General features: G+C 43.3%; 3 protein-coding genes across 25 annotated transcripts in view; 1 reads left to right on the forward strand and 2 right to left on the reverse strand.

Annotated features, from left to right (window-relative positions):
* The first annotated feature begins 333 nt into the window (after positions 1-333).
* LOC108148032 (TBC1 domain family member 19) lies at positions 334-2,958 on the forward strand. The gene is made up of 8 exons (XM_017274871.2): positions 334-862; positions 1,158-1,344; positions 1,398-1,491; positions 1,550-1,802; positions 1,864-2,078; positions 2,256-2,510; positions 2,568-2,649; positions 2,710-2,958. Exons 1-8 carry the CDS (start codon positions 593-595, stop codon positions 2,881-2,883), a joined length of 1,530 nt encoding a protein of 509 aa, XP_017130360.1. The 5' UTR covers positions 334-592; the 3' UTR covers positions 2,884-2,958.
* Positions 2,956-7,919, reverse strand: LOC108148033. Its single transcript, XM_017274873.2, has 12 exons — positions 7,695-7,919; positions 7,454-7,592; positions 7,298-7,405; positions 6,602-7,235; positions 6,271-6,540; positions 6,047-6,208; positions 4,909-5,128; positions 4,715-4,853; positions 4,540-4,647; positions 3,589-4,216; positions 3,258-3,527; positions 2,956-3,189 (listed from the first exon to the last, which is right to left on the reverse strand). The coding sequence occupies exons 1-12, from the start codon at positions 7,886-7,888 to the stop codon at positions 3,023-3,025; spliced, it is 3,039 nt and encodes a 1,012-aa protein (XP_017130362.2). The 5' UTR covers positions 7,889-7,919; the 3' UTR covers positions 2,956-3,022.
* A 442-nt stretch (positions 7,920-8,361) lies between these two features.
* The window catches only part of LOC108147814 (nesprin-1), a 109,782-nt gene continuing 100,374 nt past the window's right edge, over positions 8,362-17,769 (reverse strand). For 17 of the 23 annotated variants that reach the window (XM_041710528.1, XM_017274563.2, XM_017274569.2 and 14 more), the window contains 6 exons: positions 14,503-17,468; positions 13,586-13,624; positions 12,239-12,865; positions 11,318-11,459; positions 10,999-11,066; positions 8,362-10,322 (listed from right to left, as the gene is read on the reverse strand). In XM_041710528.1, the coding sequence (XP_041566462.1) occupies positions 10,082-10,322; positions 10,999-11,066; positions 11,318-11,459; positions 12,239-12,865; positions 13,586-13,624; positions 14,503-17,468 (4,083 nt within the window). In that variant the 3' untranslated portion in view covers positions 8,362-10,081. The remainder of the gene's footprint in view (positions 10,323-10,998; positions 11,067-11,317; positions 11,460-12,238; positions 12,866-13,585; positions 13,625-14,502; positions 17,469-17,769) is intronic. The other 6 variants (XM_017274566.2, XM_041710535.1, XM_017274562.2 and 3 more) reach the window with 3 other exon arrangements.

Raw genomic sequence — 17,769 nt, forward strand, 5'->3', positions numbered from 1 at the left:
CACAATCGCTTTATTATTTTTGCTACATTTTGAAGTGGAACATTTAAAAAACCTATTTTTGGCCAAATCTCATTTTAAAGTTGAATTGCTTCTGTGCAGGTAAGTTTGGCCCACCTTTGCAATCAACAGAATGAGCACCGTCGCCAGTCATGTCAACAACTCGTCGGGCACGATGACAGATGCCAAGAAAAAGTTGCCGCCACTCACTATACATATATACTCAGAAAAATATATGGAAAGCAATTTCACGCGCCTTTGCCTTTGCTTTTGCCTTAGCATTAGCCGTTTTCATTTGAAACGAAACATAATGGAATTTTGTGTTTGGTTGCGAGGGGCGTAGTTCGTTGAAAACTTGCAGCCAAACAAGTGTTTGCATTCCGTCGCCAAGAAGCGACGACAGCCGAGGATGCGACTCAACTCGACTCGAATCGAAAGGAATGGACTGCAAATCAAAGCAGGCGACGGAGTTTGATCAATAAAAGTCAAACGAAATGCGCCTGCCAACTTTGGGGCTAATCAGAACGGTGTAAATAGTTAGTTATTAGTTAGACGCGGAGAGCTACACATAACGGTTGGCTAAAAGGATCGCAGGATGGAGGAGCTGCAGGATGCCAGCATCCATCACATGACCGCGAAGGTCATCGCGGCCATTAAGAACACAAAGAGCTACGAGCCCATCTACAAGGAACTGCAGAAGCTGGTCTGCAGTCCCAGCGTGGACACCCACGATATGCGCAACACCCTCGAGGAAGCCATCAGGAGCGCCGGCCTGGAAACGGAGATCCGGAACATCGTGTACAACCTGGTCCGGAGTCGACTGGCCAGACCCGATGACAAAAGTCTCACCAGCAAACAGTCAGCGGTGGGTACAATTCTTTAGCTTGAGTTAACCAGTCAGAAAAGGGTTTATAATAAGGGTTCTTAATATTAAATCTTACGAAAATTCGCCTACCTTTGTCAGACTTTATTTAAAAATTCAAATTTTATTTAAAATTCACAAACTTAATTTGAAAAATGATTATTACCTTCAAAAGTTCTATATTTTTTAAAGAGATTAAACAATAAAATGTGAATTTAAATAAAAATTCAAGTGTTATTTAAGAATTAAAATTTTAATTAAAAATCTCAAATTTTTGGATTCATATATTTCCCTATAGAAACCCACCGTTAGTGATCCACTTGGCTATCTGAAAAGGGCCGGGGTTCTTTGGGATCGAAGGGTTAGAAAGAGTTTGAATGCCATGTGCACAGAGCTGAAGGTTCCCCTGCATGGACAACCAAGGATCAGTGCCGATCGCGAGGACTTTATGGCTAAGTGGAATGAACTGAGCAACTACAATATGGGTGGGTACTTTTTGACTTTTAAATATTATAATTTACTAACTTTTTTAGTCTAGATCTGGCCAACTATAGGCCTGTTTATGCACCAAAGGACCTGCTGGAGGTGCTACTCTCGCTGAAAGGACCCGCCAAAACCACCGAAAATACAGAGTAAGCAGTTGAAGATTTTAGGAATTTTACAGAAAATATTAAAACTTTTCTGTAACAGCCAAATTCCCCAGTGGGAATTCTCTCACATTGCCCTGCCTGTAAAGAATCTGTTTGAGCTGCGTGCCCATTATGCGGATCTGCTACGAAATGATGGCTATCTGGGAGTGCCCGATCTCACGGTGCAATGTCAGAGGATTCTGGAGGGCAGGCATGCACCCATGTGCCAGCAGTTCCTCAAGAAGGGCTGCACCCCAGCTCCTTATAGGGGAGCCCTTTGGGCCTCCGTTTTAGACAGCAAGCTGCATGACTATGTAATGAATGGAACTGTCTTGATGGAGGAATCAATAAACCAGTAGTATATCCCCCCAATAGGACATTGATTACTGGCAGAAGCTGCGCAATGCCGTGTGGACCACGGACCACATCGTGGACAAACTGGTCTTCAAGGACATCCAATTGACGGCCTCCAACGACGATCAGTACTTTGTGTTCGAGGACGTGCTCTACCAGGTGCTGCTCTGCTTCTCCCGGGACACGGACATCGGTGGCTGTGTGGAATACGAGGCCTTTCCAGTCAAAGGCAAGACGTGAGTATACACTAAAAACAATAATTTGACCAAGTGCTTAGCAATAAATTACGCCCTGTCCACAAAAGAGTAGATCATATTGGTATTTATCTAGCACCACAAGTATTACTTAATATTCCATGTATTAAGACCTTATTGCCTATAATTTTGTTTAATTTTTTTTTATATATTTTATAGTTACGAGGGTCCGCCATCGGGAGTGGTTCCTTTTCACGGAATTTGCATGTTTGCAGCGCCCTTCTGCTATCTGTACGATTCGCCGGTGAATCTGTACTACACTTTCCGGGCCTTCTACATCCGGTACTGCCATCGCCTGACCACGATCAACACACATCCGCAGGGGATTGTCAGCCTGTGTTTGCTCTTCGAGAAGCTGCTCCAGACTTATGAGCCACAATTGTGGTCTCATTTCCGGGAGCTACAGATACAGCCGTGAGTAGGGATAGGGAAGCTATCTAGACCGCTATGTACTGAATCTATTTATTGTAGACTGAGAGTCGTCTTCAAATGGCTGATGCGTGCCTTTTCTGGACACTTGCCTCCCGACCAACTCTTGGTACTTTGGGATCTGGTAAGTAACACCTTTCCAAACTCTGTCTTGAAAAGGTATTAAACTAATGACCGCCCCCAGATCCTTGGCTTCGACAGTCTGGAGATCCTGCCCCTGTTCGCCATCATTATCCTGAGCTTCAGAAAGGAAAGCATTATGCAGGTGGCCTCACTGGACAGCATCGAAGCCATTCTGGCGGATCTGTCTTCCATTAAAGTCTTGCCGCTGGTGCAACTGGCACTAAGTCGGGACTGAAAGTGTCCCCTCATCTAGTTACAAAATTAAAGTATAAAAAGTGTTAACAAAAATAAAATTGTCAGAGCAGTGTAATTTGATTAACAACTTCTATATTTTAAAAAGCAAACGGGTAGCAAAAAAGCTTAATTTTGAGTAACTATTTGCGCTCCACAAAGTCCAGCCAAATGCCACCCTTCAAGGCGGCCATAAAAAAGGTATCGTCGAAGCGATTATCCTTGCGTGTTTTGGGATTAACCTTGACGTCAAAGTTTCGAATGATTTCCACCATCGCCGCTTTAAGTTGGGTGAGTGCAAACCGCATGCCTGCAAACAAAGAATGTTTAATAGAGTGCTTTATTTTCTTGTTTGTTTTGGTTAGTTAGTTAGCCCACCTGGACAAATGCGAGGTCCATCGCCAAAGCCATAGTAGACGCCCTGATCTCTGTACTTCTTGGCTCCCCCATTGATCTCCAAAAACCGTTCAGGCTTGAAAGACTGCGGATCTTCGTAGTACTGAGGATCGTAGTGCAGGGCGTTGGCCGGAATGATGACCACATCTCCGGGATGCACTTTCACACTCACTCCGTTCTTGTTCACGAATTCGTAGGTCTCCGTTACCAACTTGCGGGCAGCCAGCATGGGTGAGAAAAGTCGCAGAGTTTCTGCAATTAAGAGTGTATTTACTTAAGGTAAAGATAGTTTGGGATTGGGAAGACTACTCACCGTGAATGCAGGCCTCCAAATAGGGCAGCTCACTCAACTGCTCGAAGGTCAGCTCTTCAGTGCCGATTTCCTTCCTCAACTTATTCTGCATTTCCGGATTGCGACCCAGCAAGAGCAGGGCGTGGGACAGAACTTGCGAAGTGGTCTCGAACCCATCGGTTAAAAAGGTCATAGTATGCGAGGTCAGCTCCAGCGTGTCCAGTCCTTTTTTGTCTTGCAACTGCAGCATGTAGTTGAGGAAGTCATCGCGCTGTTGAACCGGATTATCCCGCCTCATTTCGATGCACTTCCGCATGATGTCGTAGAAGAACTCCTCCACATCCTTGGCGAACAGGCCAACGCTGTAGATTTTTCTGATTGGCGGCCAGAGATTGGCCACAACCATGTAGAAAATGAAGCCAAAGGACTGCTCAAAGACGCGCTTGATCATTCCCACCAGCGGTGTGGGATTGTCGGTGAAACTCTGTGCGGAGATGCCCAGCACACAATCGGAGACCACTTCGGTGGTGTAGCACAAGCACAGATCCTTGGCATTCAGTCCATCGGACGAAGCCATCAAAAGCTGCCTCTTGATATAGTCCACAAACTTTTTACAAACACTCTGCGATACTGGGTAGGCAGCTTTAACCTTTTGGGGCAGGCACAAGCGATAAGAGATTAGAGTACTTTAATTTATATGTAGCTCAAGGCCCCCCTCGAGGGCAATAATTAAAATGTGATAGCAGGCACTTAAATTCTCAGTTTGGGGTAAGCTACACTCAGAAAAAAATGATTGATTTAAGGAATAATGGACTAAACATGGCCTTATAGAAAAGCCTATCATATATATTTATGAAAAATTAGCCTAAGAATTACCTTAGGCTAAAGCCATGTTATGTCTATTATTCCTATAACTAAGGAATTTTTCTAGATGTATAATGATAGTATAAATAAATAATTAAATAAACCCACCCGATTTGCTGAAAGTCCGGGTGTTACTTCAGCACGTCTTTCCTTCCAGGCCTCACCCGTCAATACAAACGGATTGTTGGCAAAGATCTTGTCTACCTTTTTGTCGGTCTATTGAGGAAATTAAGTATTCTAATGATATTTTCACTTATATTATTATTATTACACTGATACTTACAAACCTGGCCATCTCGTTGTCGTGGAAACTGCGGAAGTCACTCACAAAAATCTTGTGCGCATATTCTGGACTGGTGATCAGTAGTTGAGGTAGTCTAGTTTGGAATACTCCCACAACGCTATCAGTGTTCTTGTACTGCCTGTCAAAAAGTTATCAGTAAAAAGCCAATTAGCTATTAGTATTATCAACCATACTCGTAGATCTCATCGATGTCGTAGACCACATTTCGTTTCTGGGTAAAAACACTGGGAAAACTGCCCACAAAAGGCCAAGTTTTGGCCGACGGAATGCCTCGCTTCTTCCAGTAATTAAAGTTCCACACGAGGAATATGTAGATCAAGGCCAGAAGGGCCGCGACTACGAACAGAGCTGTAGAAATCGGACACATGGCACAACCGCTCGCGAACGCGGATGGAAATCAACTGAAGCTCAATTGGACAACCTCGGTCGTTTTTATTGAACTTGATGGGTTAGTCAAGTGGACGGATTCCCCGGGCAAACAAATTGATTAAATTGCCTACACCACCAGTAACTAATGTTGAACGTACATATATTACTGTGATAAGAAATGATTTTTCTATCGCGATCAAGTTTAAAACTTGCCTAACTTTAGGCCACAGTGGTGAAATTAAAGTTGATAGCAATGTAATATTGCGAAGGTATGAGCGAAGTGGCTCACTTGTTATCACTTAAGTGTATCGCTTGAATCAAGCCGCATTTTTATTGAAGTACAGTTCGGTTGAGACAATAAAAATTTGTTTGTCATAAAAACAAATTAAAACACAAAAAGTATTTTTTTTGTATTTATTTATTAAGTAAATTTCAAAAAATTAAAATTTAAGTCATATTCAAGGTTGATTATAGAGAAGTATTTTTGAACGCAGATGTAAATAAACTGAAGCTCAATTGCGTAACCTCACTCGCGGGTCATTTCAATTGAATTAGTCAAGTGGAGGGATGAACCCAGTGAACAACAAATTTCCTACACCAGCACATCTAATGATCGCCATAAAAAGCACTTGGCACCACTTTGTGATAAGACTAAAATTTCTAGGCCGCGCCGAAATTAATTTAACAAATGTTTCCACAAAAGGTAAAGTAAAAAATTAACAAATCAGATTATCAGTTATACAAATAATTTTGTTGATAATACTGGTTGTTTTTATAAATAATCTATTTAAATATATGCCCCCTAGGCACGTGCAACTTTATGGCACAGCGTCATTTGCTTTTGATTTTATTTATTATTCGCTCATTAACTTATCAGCAATTCAAATTGTAACAAAACTTGAGCATTTTACAATCACTTTCTGCTCCATCAGCCCTTTTATTATCGCTCTTTGAAATCCAGAAAAATGCCGCCTTTTAGGGTGGCCATAAAGAAGGTATCATCTAGTCGATCATCTGAGCGGGTCTTGGGATTAACTCTGATGTCGAAATTCCTAACGATTTCCACCAGTGCTGCCTTGAGTTGAGTAAGTGCAAATCGTATGCCTGTAAAAAGATATATAGATTCTTTAATTAGAATCCTACTTTGGTTTTACTGGATTTCCCACCTGGACAGATGCGCGGTCCATCGCCAAAGGGGAGAAAGACCCCCTGATCCCGATATTTCTTCACACCTCCGTTGACCTCAAGGAAGCGCTCTGGCCTAAAGGATTCCGGACTCTCATAATACTGCGGATCATGGTGCAGAGCTTTCACGGGTATGATGACCACGTCGCCTGGTTTCAATTTCAAAGTTACACCATCCTTGTTCACGAATTCGTAGGGTTCGGTTACCAGTTTTCGGGATGCAACTTGCGGAGAAAACAAACGCAGTGTTTCTGAAGAATAAATTGCTATCTAAGTATGTGATTAACTTGCATTTAAACATGATTCTACTACCATGAATGCAGGCTTCTAGGTAGGGCAGCTCTGTCAGCTGCTCGAAACTCAGTTCCCCGTGGCCAATTTCTTGCCGCACCTTTTGCTGCTCCTCGGGATGTCGTCCCAGCAAGAGCAGAGTGTGGGATAGGACCAGTGCCGTGGTCTCAAATCCGTCGGTGAGGAAGGTCATCGTGTGGGAGGTGAGCTCTGCCGTGTCCAATCCCTTTTTCTCCTGCAACTGCAGCATGTAGTTGAGGAAGTCGTCGCGTTGTTGGCCCGACTTTTCGCGCCTCAAATTAATGGATCGCCTCATGATGTCAAAGAAGAAGTCCTCCGCTTCCTTGGTGAACAGGGCCACGCTGTAGAACTTTTGAATGGGTGGCCATATGTTGGCCACCATGCTGTAGAAGATGAATCCGAAGGACGAGTTGAACACGCGTTTGATCATTCCCACCAGGGGTGTGGGGGTGTCCGTGAAACTCTGTGCGGAGATGCCCAGGACGCAGTCGGAAACCACTTCGGTGGTGTAGCAAAGGGACAGTTCCATTGCATCCAATCCCTGGGAGGTGGAGGTGGCCATTCTCCCCTGGTGCCTTAAGTAGTCCACAAACTTTTTGCACACACTTTGCGAGACGGGATAAACAGCCTTGACCTTTGGTATGGTATAGTTTTTTCAGTAATTATTTATTATACAAATTATAATACAAATCTCACTCGATTAGGCGACAGTCCTGGCGTGATCTCCGTCCTTCTCTCTTTCCATTCATCGCCCTTGAGGACAAACGGATTGTTGCCCAGAATTTTGTCCACCCTTTTGTCCACCTATTGAGATGAAGATATTAAATAAATAAATAACATGCTTCTACTTACAAAATTGCCCCGCTCATTGTCATGGAAACTACGGAAGTCGGTGGCATAAATCTTGTGTATATATTCCGGACACGTAACCAGCAGCTGGGGACGTCGAGTGGTGAACACACCCACTATTTTGTCCGTCTCTTTGTACTCCCTACAAATATAATATAATTTACAACTGGTTTACAGAGACTTAATAACAAATGAATGAATGTTTTAAATAAAACGCAATTAGTTTACTTTGTGCCACACATACTGATAGATATCATCGATGTCGTAAGCAATGTTACGTTTGCGGGTGAAAATGCTGGGAAAACTGCCCACAAATGGCCATGAAGTGGCCGTCTGGATGCCTCGCTTCCTCCAGTAGTCGAAGTTCCAGGTGAGGAATACGTAGACCAGGGCTAAAAACCCTGCTATGAAACACAGTGCACAGCAAATCGGACTCATTGCAAAACCACAACCGATTGCCAGGCCAGACTAAACTTGAATAACTGGCGGCGCTCAATTAAACTGCGGCAATTGAAATGCATTAACCCATACATTGAAATAAATTGATATCAACTGTTGTATGTTACTGTTGTTAGATACGAATATGCCGCGCTTGAGTCTACATAATCTTAAATAAAATATATTAAAAATGCGTAAAGAAGTTTTTAAAGGTCAACCGGCGAAAACTTAAAAACTCAAGCCCACCATCAAACATGTTGCGTCCTAAACTATTTACTATCAAACCATGTTCGAACTTCGTCATACAACTGCGGTTCGAACGCAACTTTTTCATTTCAAATGAAGTGTCTTTTTATTGACTAACACCATAGATTACTTTGTAAATCTTGTATCTACGCTTTTTATTGCACAGTTTATCAGCGCTGAAAAGTGCGCTACAGAGCCTTTCTCCAAAAAAAAACAAAGACTTCAAATTTATATTTAAATTTTTGTTTAATAATCATAATGCATATAAAGGTACAGTTGTTCACAAGAAAGGAAATCTTAAAATGCTACATAAATTATATTAACTTGATAACGGCTCATTGTTTTATAACCAGATAGAAGCAGCAAAGTACACAAATTTAACATTTAAATCAAACTTAATTAAATACATAATAAATCGCATAGGTCTAATAAATAAATGTATGTATTTTCTCAATAATTGCTCAAGCTTTAAAATTATAAACAATAGTTGTAATAAACAAGTTGGATAAGTATAAGGCAAATAGAATTAGGTTTATCAAAAAATATTAACAACAAAATAGGTTACTTTTTACTGGATGGACTTGCGCCACTTGTCTGTTATGCAAATTGCATTTTTTCAATTTTTTTTTCAAAGATTTATTCTTTTTATGTTTTTTTTCTATGAATTTGATTTTTCATTTCATTTTTGTATACGCATTTTACAGTTTTCCTTTATATAGAAAATTTGTTGGTTGGTTTAGCACCGGCATAGGACACTTGCTTCGTTTTGTTCAATGCTCGTGGCGCGCACGTTTTCCATTTTTTTTTTTTTTTTTTTAGAGAGTAGACTAGTATGTTGTCAATCAATGTCTATGGGTAATTTGGAAATGAGTATCAGGAATGCTTTGAAATGTCTAGTCCCCATATTGCCAGGTTGTAGATTTAGGATTGGAAATAAGCACAGTGTCCTTGTGGCTGGTGCACTGAAGCTTTTCTATTCTAACCCTTGGCCGTGGGAGAGAACTTGGCCTCGGGTAGATTTATCCTTTGGCAAGGGAACTTTAATGTCCGGAGTCCTAATGAAAACCTATGCCTCTAGCAAACTGCATCGCCTTGAGTTTGGGAGAAAGACGCGCAGTAAACGAGGGACATTGGTTGCCATTTAGTTGTCCAGGCGATTGGTCTATGTGGGTCATGATTTGTCTTGCGATTGGTTTACTAGCCCATCGATGGCAGCAAGGACTTGTGCTCAGGAGGTCCTGCAAAAATGTTCCACGAAATTCGCCAGATCCTGATCACAATTCCCTGCTGCCATAGATCTGCTCTCTAACCGGAAAAACGTGCGCTGAGTAAAATTTTCGTGTGCGTATTTTGATTTCGTTTTAGCTTATTCATTTTTATATACAAAATGTTGGGATTCTCTATAGATTTCTTGGGTTCCATATATATGTGGGTATATATGTTTATATAAATTGTTTGCTGTGCAAATATATATGTATAATGTATATATCGTTTTACAAAAGATTTTTTGCTTTTTCGTTACTTGTCGTTAGTTTGAATAGTTAGTTCATTCTTTTCTTTTTTTCTTCATTTCTTTCATTTGTGTTTCATGTTCGGCCTTTGTCGTGTCTGTTCTGTTCTGTTCAGTAGGTTATATACAAATTGGTTGGTTTATTAATGCCTCTAGCTATCCAATTACTATAAAATTACATACAATTACAAAATGTGATAAACTACACAAATGTACAACTCTTACATTTTCATTACAGAAAATTATCTTTTTTTTTTTTGAATATTTTTACATGAATTTAGCTTACGAAAGGCATCTTTATACTGCGGTTTTTGTGTTTTTTTTTTTTGGGTTAAATTGTTGTTCATTATAGTACTATAGAGTTAGGGGGTCTTGTTCTTTGTTGTTTGTTTTTGTTCGTTGTTTCATTGCACTAATCCAATGGCAACTCAACCGCTCTACGTGGGCGGCGGTCCGTGGGGATACGACAACATCGGCTCCAGGCTGCGCGCAAAGGTGTTGGAGAACATACAGGTGTAGTCCTCACCGTGGGGCACCAGAGTGGCCACACCTAAAAGCAGCAGCATGAGCGCCTGAATGGGCAGGGAGGCACGTGCAACGCGGCCTAGGAATCGAGCACCGCGCGCCAGAACCGTGGTATTGATGACATCGCCATCGACAGCATCGCCATCGCTGTTGCTATGGATTCGAAAATAATACCAATTAGTCAATGTGAAATAGTAAAAACAAGAAAGGAAGCAAGCTTCGGCAAGCCAAAGTTTATACACTCTTGCAGATTTTACAATATAAATAAAATAGTCTATATAACGGCTATATTTTGATATTTCTGTTTATGATTATGTTTAGTAACAATAAAGCTATGTCGATTAACCGAAGAAATTTTTTTAAAGTGTCTTATGACAGATTTGTAAGATAAATTTGTCCAATTTTAAAATAATTAATATCAAAACTCGATTCGCATAAATAAAAAACAACGATGTTATACGTTCTTAAAACGTTCTTTTTTTGACTGCTTCTATTGCACCCTATACACTTCCTGCAATAGAAGTGTTTTGGGAAAGTTTCATCCAGGTAGGTTTAAAACGGACTGAATATAATTAGATAATAATAAATAGATACTGAATATATACTTTATAGCATTCAAAATGCATTGCTATTTTTTACCTTTAAATTATAAACACTCTGCAAGGGTATATAAATCACTATAAAAATCATGCAACTACTAAGGGGTCATAACTATGTGCTCTTTTCATTTACAACCATAAAGTGCACAAGTTGCTTTAACTAAAAACTTCATATAAAACTACAATGCATGTGTAACACAAACTTAAAATCAACTTCTATAGATATTTACTTTGCATTTTCTGTGTTGGGTGCGGCGGCCTGCATAGAAGAGGTTGATAATGTAGTATTATCCAAAAGCTATATTTGCCATAAAGAAAAAGATAGAAAAATAAATAAATTATAAATTATAAATAATACAAATCATAAGGGTTTTCAAGATTTTCCACATTTTCTCGTTCGATTGCCAATTGGTTGTCACTTACTTCTGGTGCGCTCACAAATCAACAAATAAAATTAAATATTTTTTTTTTTAGGACAATTCATGTTTTTCTTTCGAGAACAGGAACCACGCTATTAAATTACTAAATGTGGTCACTGTGGACACTTACCTCACTCGACAACATGTGCAGTGGCACGCCAAGATTGTCGCCCTCGTAGCCGAGGACGGCTCCCAATTTGACAATGTAGATGCCGGATAGACGGCGCAGGGATTGGAGACGCAGCCGGAGATCGGTCAATCTGGAAAGGGTTCTGGAACATTTAAAACATTTGCATAGGCCCTTGGCGGTGTAGGTTTTGATGAAGGGTTAGAATGGGCGGACGAAAGAATTTTGAGTACCAAAAAATACAACACAAAATAATATAATATATACGCAACATAAACAGCAACACAAAAAATATGTGTAGAGGCAAAAACAAATGATCGATCGATACGATTGAGGTTTATAGTTGAAATACGTTCTACTAGGTAAAAACCAACCATGGTTTATAAAGATTTTAGTTCTTGAAAATTCCAAAGGGCTTAATAGTTTTAGTATAATTTTGTAGGAGTATGGGATATAAATTTTAATTGGAAAGTTTCCGAAAGTATTTTGGTGGAAAGTGGACAATGTGGGGGATATTTCGAATGTTAAATAGGCAAGCAATAAAGGCCGAAATATAATTTAATCATTTTTATGGGGGAGAACAGCACATAGGTAAATGGTAGAAATTTATTACTACAAGGGGTAGAAATTTTACTAAATATCAAAATAGGAAAACAAATTGCCTACAGGTTTTAAATAAACTATGTTGTATACTACTAATATTTGTTACAAAAGCAATATCCGTAAATATACCGACTAAAACTACATAAAATACAGAAAATACAGAACTACATAAAATACAGAATTGTAATTACTTTCCGCCCAACTAACTTGAAGGCTCTTCTTCCCTTTATAGAAAAACCCTCTTTTTTTCTGCCCTAAGCTTAAGCGGCACCCACGAATTGTTTCGTTCCGCCCTCGGAACTGGCCCACTGGACACCTTACCTCTCGTAGGTGTGCTGGGATTGCTCCTCGGAGCCCTCAACCGAACGCAGCAGCTGATCGGCTGCATCCTGCAGGCTCACCACCCGCGGTTCGCATCGCTCCAGTTCGGCTCGCAGATCCTTGAACTTCTTGAACTTGGCGTCCAGCACGGAACGCTCCTCGGTGAGATCGACGGGCTCGGAGGCCTTGATGTTCTGCTCGGTGCGCTGCAGCCAGTCCACCAACTCATCGATGGTCTGATGGAATTCGCTGTTGCCCATGAGCGCTGTTTGCAGCAGACCCTGCCATTTGGTGGCATTGATGCAAACATTGTTCCAGCGCTCATTATCGGCTTCCAGGCGGGATCGCAATTGCCTTGCCTTTTCCGTGTCCAAAGTGTGCGTGGCCAAGTGATCACCGACCACATTCAGCGATGAGATAATGGACTTGTGACTCTCCAGATCCAGGAGGAACTCGCGATGATCCTGCGTCACATCCTCGAGCAGCTCGATATTCGAGGGCGGCGTTGATTGGGCCTTCTGGGTGCTCTCGGCGAACTGCAGCCACTGCTCCAGGCGCCACAGATCGTTGTCGATCTGCTGCCAGTTTCGCTGTGTGCAGAGCGGACACGTTAGCCGGCCGACCTCGCTAAAATAAACATTTTAGAAAATAACAAATTAATAATTGATACAGATAAGAAATTAAATACAACTATTAATGTTACCAATCCAAAATAACACATAACAAAGTCGGTATTGATTTGTTTTTGTAGTTATAAGCAATAAAGAATATGCTTATTTAGATTTTAATGAATTTCAATTTAATGCAGATGGTAGATATTGACTTGTTAGCTTCAGCTTGCCTTGACAAAGTTATTTCATTGATATAATAAAGAAATAAAATGCAACTATTAATGTAACCAATCCAAAATCGGTATTGATATATGCATGTAGCTGTAGTTTTTATCAATACACACTTCGTTTATTTAGAATAAAATTTGTTAGATTCAGCTTGCCATTTCAAAAGTCTTTTAATTGATAAAAATTCATTTCAAAATAACTCTTTGCAAAATCAACATTGATATATGTTCTTTAAGTTGGCTTATTCTCTAAGTAATGAATTTGGTTTATAATGCAGTTTGTTAGCTTTAGCTTGCCTCGCCAAAGTTGTTTAATTCAGCTTAGGCATTTGGGCATATAGTTCCCGATCTCTTGCTGTACTCCACCCTGGAGTCTGGCGGCCATTTGTGATCCGCTGCCAGCTTTTGTCAAGTGGAGAGCCACACAAAACAGAGGATCGGATGGGCAGATGGGCAGTTCAACAGCAGGAGATCGGGAGCACAGCCCACCGACAGGTAGATACACTTACTGTATGCAGTTGTACTTGTAGGATGCAGGTAGGTGGCACCTGGTGTGTGTGTCATCATGAATGCGCAGGTTCGAGTTAAGCATGGGTAAGTTTGTTTTTTTTTTTTTTTTTGGGGTGTGATTATGCGTGTGCGTGTTTTGACAGAGAGACAGAAGTAGGCAACAGCGAGATGGAAAGCAATAAAACAATTTGTTAGTCAAAAACTATCCCAAACACCAAAAGGGGAGTTCCATTCGGCGAACCGAATACTTTTAAGAGCTTGCCAAGCCAGGAAACTTTATGCTTAATTCTGCAAAACTAATATTTAATAAAATGTTTACGAACACAAGTCATCTGTTATAATATAATACACTATACAGGATGCCGTCCGTCTCTAATTAGTTGATATAGGAGCATTTGAGACACAAATGGAAAAGGAAATTCTTAAATATGCCACTTTGGCTCCAAAATATTAGGACAACTAATCTATATAAATTATATAAGCAATTTAAAGACATTTAGTTAAAATTTCTTACATATTCCAATTGAGATGTACTGCTATTTAATATTTAAAATTAAAATTCATTGAAGTGTTTACGAACACAAGTCATCTGTTATAATATGATTCACTATACAGGATGCCGTCCGTCTCTTATTAGTTGATATAGGAGCATTTGAGACACAAATGGGAAAGAAAATTCTTAAATATGCCACTTTGGCTCCACAATGTTATATTAAAATTTAGCTAGGAAATATTTACTGAACTCATTTTATAATCTGGAGATCCCTTTAAGTATCCAAGTGTACATTAAAGTTGTTAAGCAGACCGACAAAAAGCCCTAATATGCAATTATAAGCTAAAGAATCCCTGGGTTTCGCAAGACTTTCATATATATACCAACAAAGATGTAAATAAATGTTCAAAGGGGCATAGCTACCTTGCATTTTGATCGTGCTGCTGTCGCGCCTTCCACTGCGACTGCAGGGTATCGAAGCGCAACGTGAGCTCTGCCACGGTGTCCACCTGGGCAGACTGGTTGTCCGCCTGGCACTCGGTGAGCAGCAGCTGGCTGAGATGCTTGACCAGCTCGGCGGAGGACTGGGCATTGCCCAGCAGCTTGGCTATCTTCTGGGGACCCGGCTTGCGTGTTTTGTCCACCACCGTGCGCTGCAGCTCGTCCAGATTGTTCTGGCACTCCGAGATGGCCGTCTGCAGCTCCATGATGTAGGCATCCTTGGCCGTGATGGAGGTTTCCCGCTGCATCTGCTGGGCCTGGCGGAGTTTCCTTTGCGAAAGGGTATTCACCTGCACGGCGGCATTGGCGGCTTCGTTCACGATTGGAAGGGCAGCCTGCGCTGCTCTGGTCACCCAACTGGTTTTGAGGGTAACAATGCGGGTTTGCACTGTTTGCCAAAGGGTGGTATAGGCAGTGACCAGTTCCAGCAACTGTTGCAGTTGTGGCTGCTGCTTGGTTCTCGACTTGGCCTCCTGGGCCAGGTTATCCGCCTGCTGGACATGCTGCTGGGCATCGTGCAGCTTCTTCTCCAGGCTCTCCAGTCGTTGCAGCACTGCCTTTGGCTCTGCCTTCGAGCTCTGCTGATCCTCGGCACTTGGCAGTTGTTCCAGGGCTTTTTGTATGGCATTCAGGGAGTTGGTGGCCTCCAGCTGGGCATTGTTGAATTCGCGCATCAGCTTGGCATCCTTGTCGATGGCATCCAAGAGGGCATGACAGCGTGGCGTCAACTGGCGCCACATGCTCACCATCACCTTGGTGGGCAGGGTTAGCTTCTGGATGTTCTCCGGCTCGACGCCGGCACTCATGGTCAGTTTGGCATAGATCTGCTCCAATTGGCGCAGGTTCACCGACTGGCTTTCCAGCTCCTCCAGCTTGGCCCTCAGCTCCTTCTGTCGCTCCTCCAGCTTGTGCTTGCTGTGCGACTTCTGATCCCGCTCGTAGCCAGCTATTTGGCTCTCCTGCTTGCCCAACCAGTTCTTATGCTCCGCAGTGAGTTTGATGAGCTGCTGCAGTAGGTTCCAAATGGTCAGGATGCGGGCCTTACGCTCCGCCGACTGACTGCACACATTCTTCCAGCGCTGCTCTAGATTTTGAGCGGAGGCAGCCAGACCAGATGTGTTCACCTGGGTGCGCCAGCTGTCGGCATCGTTGAGTAGCATCTCCACGAGATTCAAGACCTCACCCACATTGCTGCTGTGGTGTTCGATGGAGCGCTGTATCTGCTCATGCTCCTTCAGCTTGGCCTCGATCACATTCGGGGTGTAGCTCTCAAAGTTCAGTGGCTTGTCCAGCTGGGACTCCACTTCGAAAAGCCAGGCGCGAATCAGGGCAATGCGCTCCTCCAAACGGAGTAGCGTCATTTTGAGCTCCCCAATCTTGGTGGCCTTTTGCTTGGCCAAATACTTGAGTCGCTGCCAGCGATCGATGAGTGCATCACTTTGCTGTTGCACCTGGGCCCGCACTTCTGGCTCCGAATACAGGGTGAGCAGTTCCCGGCTGGTCGAGAGTAGCCACTCCCTTTCCTTGTCCCTCAGTTGCAGCTCAGAGTTTACTTGCTGCTCCAGCTGCTTGGCTGCCTGTTCGGGATTCGTCATCGCCGTGACATCCGCATCCTTGTCCACACGCTGCTCCAAACGCTGCAGCCACTGGGATATGCGATCGTATCTAATTTGATAGTTGGACAGCAGGGAAAGTCGCTCCTCAATGGAGTTGATCAAGTTGGCCAGCTGATAGTCCAGATCGGCATGCTGCTGCCAGAGCAGCCAGTTCCGTTGGCGAATGGTCTTCATGTCGTGCGGACTGATGCACTCCTTGAGCTCCTCTTGCGTGACCGTCAAACTCTCCAGGGCCGGAACTTGGGCACCCAGTTGGACCCGCTGCGCCCGCAGGGCTCCCAGTAGTTGTTCAATGGCAGCCGGTTGTGTGGGCAGCGATTCACTGGGATTGGCATCCAGCATATTTTGGGCTGAGCCAAATTCCCGCTCCAACTGGTGCACTCGCTGTTCGTAGGTCTCCGACAGCTGGGTCACCCGCTGCAGGAATCCCTGCCAGGTCTTAAGGGCTGCCCGCAGATTACTGATCCTCTGGCCAATGCTGGCCTGTTCCATGCGCATGGCGGTGGCCAAAGCGTCGTCACAGTGCCGGGCCAGCTCTTGCTGCTGCTCCTGCAACGCCTTGCTCTGCTGTTCGCCCTGGTCCAGTTGCTGGATCATGGCGTCCAGGCGGTTCTTCAGATGCGGCACTCGCTTCAGGTGAATGTAGCGCAGTTGCAGCGCATTGCGCTCCGCCTCGCGTTGACGCAGCCAGTCCAAAAGAGCCGCCAGCTGCTGGCGATAGGCATTCCAGCCACTCACTCGCCGCTCCAGTTCACCATTGCGCTGCATGATCCGCGACAGGGTTTCATTGTGCAAATTGGTCAGAGCCTTGTACTGCTCCGATAGCTCCGATTCCAGTGGCGTCTCGGACAGCACACTCTGCTGCGAGATGAGCAGGTTCTGGTGGATGGCACACAGCTGCTGCTGCTCCCGCAGACTGCTGTAGTCCTCGGGTATGGCGCAGGAGAGGAAGGACTGAACGTGCTGGAGGTACTGTCTCCACAGGCGCAGGGCTTCCGAACTGTTTTGACTGCGGGCGAGTCGCGTGGACAGGCGATGGTACTCCTGGAAGGTGTCCTGGAATATCTTCTGCCACAGGGCCAGAACCTCCAGGACGCCATCATCATCGACGGCTCCGGGCAGTGATGGTGTCGCCTCGTTACTCCTCTGATGACGCTCCTTCAGCTGACGCAGTTGCTCCTCCGTTCTGGCCAATGTCTGGAGATGGGCACGCAAAGCGGCCAGTTGCTCCTCGCTTTCTTTTGGATTTTGTGGTGCTTCGCGGGAAATGTCCTACAAGCAGATAAATAAATATACAAATTGTAATACTTTTACATCAAAAATGGTCAAGTTTTTAATAAGCTTCTTGCATGGCTAATAGGCCTGACCCTAATATGGCTGCCCAGATGTCTCCGTTTACCATTAATCGTCTGTCCAGAGTGCATGGCTTCCACAACAATGGCAATCTGTGTGTGGCACATTGCAACTCTTTCCGCCAACTGGCAATGACCTCATGCCAACTTCAATTGTCTGAAGCGTCGATGGGTGGAGGAGTTGGGTTGGAAGTGGAAGTGGAAGTGGGTGTGGGAGTGGA

The sequence above is a fragment of the Drosophila elegans genome, unplaced genomic scaffold (assembly GCF_018152505.1).
Source record: "Drosophila elegans isolate 14027-0461.03 unplaced genomic scaffold, ASM1815250v1 contig_814, whole genome shotgun sequence".
Classification (NCBI taxonomy): Eukaryota; Metazoa; Arthropoda; class Insecta; order Diptera; family Drosophilidae; genus Drosophila; species Drosophila elegans.